The sequence below is a fragment of the Amborella trichopoda genome, chromosome 13, assembly GCF_054954075.1.
Source record: "Amborella trichopoda isolate Santa Cruz 75 chromosome 13, AtrichopodaSantaCruz75HAP2 v2.0, whole genome shotgun sequence".
Lineage (NCBI taxonomy): Eukaryota > Viridiplantae > Streptophyta > Magnoliopsida > Amborellales > Amborellaceae > Amborella > Amborella trichopoda.
In genome coordinates, this window is record NC_142348.1 from 45,220,358 (window position 1) to 45,226,447 (window position 6,090).

The following is a 6,090-nucleotide window of genomic DNA, read 5'->3' on the forward strand; positions in this document are numbered from 1 at the left end:
CTATGATCCTATTTGGTGTTTTGTTTCCAGAAACGTTATGCTTCGTGTAGATGCGAAGCAGGGAGCCCCAAAGGATGGAAGTTCTCCTCTTGAACTTTTCCAGGTCATTGGCCCTCTCTCTTTTTGTTTGACCTCTATATGTCTTCCTGGACCGGTTACTTCTTTTTGTTTTAGATGATAATTTGCAGCTTTATTTTTTTAAATATAATAATTTGCAGCTTTATTGTAATAGAAATTCTAATTTCTTTTCACGTTTCTTCTTTACAGCCTGTGAAATAAGAGTCAAAACAAGGGTGCATCTTTCCTTGTAAATATATAACTATATTCAATTGTAGATTGACAAATTGCTCTGCATATATATTTTTCAACATAGGGAAAGAAGGTAATGGACAAATAAGTCTTAGAATATAAATTTGAAATTTGTATCAGCTAGCCATGATACGCAGTTGCTCTTATGTGGTTAACTATATATGCATTTACATGCTGAATGCGCATTATTGTTGTACAGTATTATATAAAATGATGAAAAGTATATGTAGCCATATGTTGGATTGGATGCTTGTATCTGTATACATGTCTTGGGATTTTTTTTTCTGTTTGACAAGGTATCATAGGATTGGAACCTAGACATTGGGCTATGAAAACCTAGCCTGTCCCATCTTTGACCCAGGCCCGTTTCCTTACATGTCTTGGGATTTTGTGAATGCCAAGTTATATCCCCATTCTCCACATCCATTTTTGAATCAATATTTGCATTTGGACATAGTTGGAAGTAGTGAGAAAAGATTTTGGGACTTATGGCCTCACACTGAGGATATGGCCCTTGATAGAGCAAAATAGTGGGCCAGGATTTATGTAGCCGACCTCAAATAATTCAGAAAGGACTTTGATGATGATGATCCACTATCAGTCGGGCTTTATCCCAACTATTTGGGATCAGCTATATGGATCTCTGTTACACCATTCTGCTCTATCAAGGGTCATACCCTCAGTTAGACTGTAGGTCACTATATCTCTTCGCAGTACTTCCATTTGTGTCCTTTTGAGCCTTCCCCTTGCCCTTTTAGAGCTTTCCATTTAAACCAAATTGCCCCTCCTAACCGGTATTTGTGCATCTTAGATCTGAAGTAAAATCGAATAGCATACACCACATTCTTTGGAAAAAAAGCTCCTTTTCTCTATCTCTAAGTAACCCCACACACATTCTTTGGGGAGGGGAGGGGGGAAACCTCATTTTCTCTATCTCTAGGTAACCCCAGCCATCAAACATAGTCAAGGAAGAACCTGAGCAGGTCTTTAATCCCGTAATATATCCTGATTAATTTTTATGTTAAACTGTACCTGTTTTTGTATACCACAATCTCCTGAGAGTTTGATGAAGGAGTAGTTGATATTATGTTGATTTCAAGGGGAAATGCCACTGATGTGATAACTTACAAGCCTTGTGTTGTTATTATTCCATTACTTATTATTTCTTTCCTTTTCAACTTGATTTGATAGTATAAATTGAAAATTACTGTGAGAAAATTTGTGCGATTATGGAGTGGATTCATTTTCAGTGAACATTATCTTCTCTATTACATTCATTTTATCAACTTAATAGTTCTCTTTTTAGGGTTTGAATGTTTCTCATGAGGAATAATTCGATACTTGTTTTTGTCTATACAGGTAGAGATTTATCCCTTGAAAATACATCTGACTGAGACAATGTACAGAATGATGTGGGACTATTTCTTTCCTGAAGAAGAACAAGATTCACAAAGACGCCAGGCAAGCAACTTCCTTCGATATTTCAAGTGCCTTGGCTTGCGCTATGTGCTTTTTTTTTTTTGAGGCTTTTTAATTTGGAATCTCCTTGTGAAATATGCAGGAAGTATGGAAAGTGTCAACAACAGCGGGTTCAAGACGTGGAAAGAAAAATATATCTTTATCTGCAGAATCTGTGGCATCAAGCAGTCGCTCAGTTAGAGAATCTGAAGTTCCCATTAAACATGGCATGTCTGCTACACCCTCAATGGCCACAGGCTTAAGTCAGAGTTCACATGGTGATGTCTCCCAAGTAAGTTTATTAGGACATGATCTATATCTTATTTGCTAGTGATCATATTCTTGAAGTGGAGAACTTGCTTTACCATTGAAATTTTGACCCGATTGTAATACTACCAGATCCCCCAGTTGAGTTGGGTCATGTCCACTTTTTGATCCCTATTACAATGTTCAGTTAACTTTGGAAACTCGATTGTGTTTCTATAAATAAAACTGTAACCCATGTCCTGGATCTTTTAAAGCCCCAGACTCAAGTATTTTATTACTGTTTCCTTTTGAAGCCCCAGACTCATGTATGCTTTATTATTGCAAGTCTTTCCGTATCTCTTTTGCTATATAGAACTATTTTGTCAACTCATTTTTTGCTATTTGGAAACCTTTAGCTTCTTTCAAAACCATTAGAATGGAAATCCTGACTTCGTTTTGCTTCTCCTGGTCGTCGAGCCTGGAGAAGCATCAGTTTATTCTTGCTTCTTTTCCTTGTGATTCTTCTTTCATTGAATATACTTTTCTTTGTATGGAACTAAGGTCTGAAAATACGAGAACTAAGTTTATTTTGTCCAAGCAGAAGTATATACCATTTTGTGTTACTCGAAGCTGCATCCCCCATCTGCTCCCCTTGACAGATGATTGGAGATTAACTGTGTTGGGTGAATATCATGCAGGGGCCAATTACTGTTAATCTCCAGCATCCATCATAGGGAGCAGATGGTGGATGTGCTTTGGAGTACTGTAACCATGACCATTGGATTATGCTATGCATTTTTTTCTTCTAATACTTCATTTGAGATATGGGGAATGTTAAATCTAGAAATTTGTGAATTAGCAACTTGTTAAAAAATAAGATTTGCAAGATACTACCATTTTTCCAAAATAACAATCCAATTGCTAAAATGCAGGGCTCAAAATTGCAGAACCTGAAAGCAAATATGGTCTGTGGCACAAATTCAGAGCTCCGGCGAACCTCCTCTTTCGATAAAAACTGGGAAGAGAATGTGGCTGAATCAGTTGCTGTTGAGCTAGTATTACAAGTTCATTCTGCAAGTGTATCTAATACAAAAAGCGAGTCTCTTAACTCATCCTCTGAGCACCAGTATGCTGGCTATGAGGATACCTCAAAGAGCAGGTCGAAAGACCCCAAGCCCACACTCAAGTCTGGCCGCTTTTCCCATGAAGAGAAGAAGGTTGGAAAGTTGCAAGATGAGAAAAGATCTAAGGGGAGGAAGACAATGGAGTTTCACAATATCAAGATAAGCCAGGTGCCCTTCTAAATGAAACCATACATTTTTTTATTTTAATTTTAGCAATGCTAGTGCGGGGTTTGAGCAGGTATCCCACCAATGAAACCATGTTCTTAAAAGGCGAAGTACACGATATTCCAATGATTTGTGCTGTATGGTACACCTTGACTATATCCTCCTTGAGTTCCCTCTTGTAGATGGTGGAGATTAACTGAGTGGTGCCCTACAGGGGAATTCACATGCATACAATTAAGCTTCACCCAACCATGGTGGATGAAGCATGGAGCACCATACCAGTTCATTGGACTATGTCATACTTTTTATAGTCTTTCTCATCTCAAAATACCAGGTTTATGCCATAGCTTAAACTGTTCTTTTACTGTGTGCATCCTTTTAGGTTGAATTGCTTGTTACCTACGAGGGTTCAAGGTTTGCAGTGAACGACCTAAGGCTTTTGATGGATACTTTCACCCGTGTAGATTTCACGGGCACGTGGAGGCGACTCTTCTCACGTGTTAAGAAGCATATCATATGGGGAGTTTTGAAGTCTGTGACTGGCATGCAGGTAGCTGATTGGCAGACAGATTCTCTCTATCTAGAGAGTGTTGTTTTCTTTCTGTGATTCTAAACTAGTCGCTGTAGTTGTTATGAAGAAGTGCCTTAGCTTTTCCAGTGCCTGCCTATTGTTATGGGTTTCTTGTCCATCCTTTTATCTTATGATGGGCACTTGCCCATAGTTTTCCACTAAAAAGAAAAAGAATAAAATTGGATTTAATAAATAATTTCTTGATTAATGAATGATAGGAGCTTTGCTTATATACAAGTGAGTTGGTCACAATTAGTTTGGACTGCTTAGACAGCTATATGATGACCAATATATACAGAACTATCATAGAATGCGATACAAAACGTAAACAATTCCTGTTCAAGGGAAATGACCTAACATAATGACCCTTTTTTCAGGGTAAAAAATTTAAAGACAAAGTCCAGAGCCAAAGACAAGTCAGTGGGGGAGCCTCACCAGATAGTGACCTGAACTTCAGTGACAGTGATGGGGGGCAAAATGGTAAATCAGACCAGTACCCCATATCGTGGTTCAAGAGGCCAAGCGATGGGGCAGGTGATGGGTTTGTGACGTCCATAAGGGGGCTCTTCAACTCTCAAAGGCGAAGAGCCAAGGCCTTTGTGTTGAGAACAATGAGGGGGGATGCCGAGAATGAGTTCCAGGGTGAGTGGAGTGAAAGTGATGCCGAGTTTTCCCCTTTTGCGAGGCAGCTGACCATCACTAAGGCAAAGAGGCTCATAAGACGTCATACAAAGAAGTTCCGGACCACCCGAAAAGGTAGTGGGCCAAAAGTTTTTTGATTCATCCTTTTGTTTTGATTTCTTTCTCTCTCACATACACACACATGTTATCTATTCACACCCAAACCCCTCCCCCACCCCAAAAAAAAAAAAAAAGAAACCAAGAAAAGAAAGAACAAAAGGAAATTTTCTCTTCCTGACTCTCTCTCTCTCTCTCTCTTGTGCATTTCAGTTATTTCCTTTCTTGATTCTTTCTATTATCTATTCCCACCCTGACTTCCCCGGCCCCAAAAGGAAAAAAAAATCATTTTCTTTTTGTAGTTCTTTTTCCATGATCTCTCTCTCTCTCTCTCTCTCTGTTTTACATGTCATGTTTTTCCTGTTCCCTTTCAGGTGTATCTCAGCAAAGAGAGTCAGTTCCATCATCACCAAGAGCAACACCGTTCGATAGCGATTCCTCTAATGCTTCTTCCCCATATGAGGACTTCCACGAATAAGTTCTCTGATCATCAACAATCTCTCAAAGGCTAGAATCAGACTTGCCAAGTGCCAGTCCAGAAGAATCTGAGGCTTGTGCTTCCCGCTCAACTCTTCCATTTCAAACCAAAAAGAAATGGTGCGCATGTTGCCAGAGATTGAATAATTTATTGAAGGTTTTGGGATAAAATGCAGCTGCTCGTGGTCGTCGAGGAACTGCATTGGTTTTATTCACTTGCGACGAGCTAAGTGCTTGTCAGTGACAACCTGCCTGAAATGGGGTGGGTCAAATGTAAGTCTCTCTCTCTCTCTCTCTCTCTCTCTCTCTCTCTCGTCCCTTCCCCCCTACCCCCCAGGGCAGTTTTCCATGTCTTGCATTTTTTGTATATATAGAAAAGAGAAAATGGAAAGCAATAATGTGGGACTTAATTTTAAAGTCCATTCTAGGCAGCCAGGGAGCTAAAATTTTGAGAGTATTTATGTATAATAATTCTCCCAACATGTGAAGACTGGTGATGCAGGGAAATGGCAGGCAATTTTGGTAACAGTTTCTTTTTGTGGAAGTAAAAGAGAGCATGAAAATCAAGTGAATGGGAGCATCTGTTCTGAGATGGTCACATTTAACTAGTTCTATCTCTGGAAAGAGGGGAATCATGGTATGGTAGGAAACATTAACATATATTCAGAACCTCAGGTACAGAAGAAAGGAATGTGACATTTAGTAAGTCCACATCTAAAACCCCTTCTGGAAAAATTAGATCGAGCATAAAAAGACCTCGCGATGACATGTAAATCCATCTCACCCTGATATTGGAATATGATGCTCCTAAATGTTGCATATTTTGCTGATGTGAAAAGTCTCAAATGGACCAGATAAAGTGGCCAAGATGACCATTTTAGGGCTTGAAGTCCATTTTCTTTTTCAAATCCATCATTGTCAAGATGGACATGAATGATTTGCAGGTTTTATGGTGCCATAACTATATTTCTTGATGGGGTTTGAGGTGTAGTTAAATAAAGC

General features: G+C 39.1%; 1 protein-coding gene across 5 annotated transcripts in view; it reads left to right on the top strand.

Moving 5' to 3' along the window:
• SAB (HYPERSENSITIVE TO PI STARVATION 4) overlaps positions 1–5,614 on the top strand; it is a 51,951-nt gene extending 46,337 nt beyond the window's left edge. For 4 of the 5 annotated variants that reach the window (XR_016047572.1, XM_020672482.2, XM_020672481.2 and 1 more), the window contains 7 exons: positions 31–103; positions 1,669–1,770; positions 1,871–2,059; positions 2,946–3,305; positions 3,685–3,852; positions 4,251–4,629; positions 4,986–5,614. Coding sequence is in view for 4 of the 5 variants with exons in the window: in XM_020672482.2 (XP_020528141.1) it covers positions 31–103; positions 1,669–1,770; positions 1,871–2,059; positions 2,946–3,305; positions 3,685–3,852; positions 4,251–4,629; positions 4,986–5,089 (1,375 nt within the window). In the remaining variant the exon portion in view is untranslated. Of the gene's footprint in view, positions 1–30; positions 104–1,668; positions 1,771–1,870; positions 2,060–2,945; positions 3,306–3,516; positions 3,638–3,684; positions 3,853–4,250; positions 4,630–4,985 lie in introns of those variants that run through there. The other variant, XM_088855855.1, reaches the window with a different exon arrangement.
• Positions 5,615–6,090: the final 476 nt, after the last annotated feature.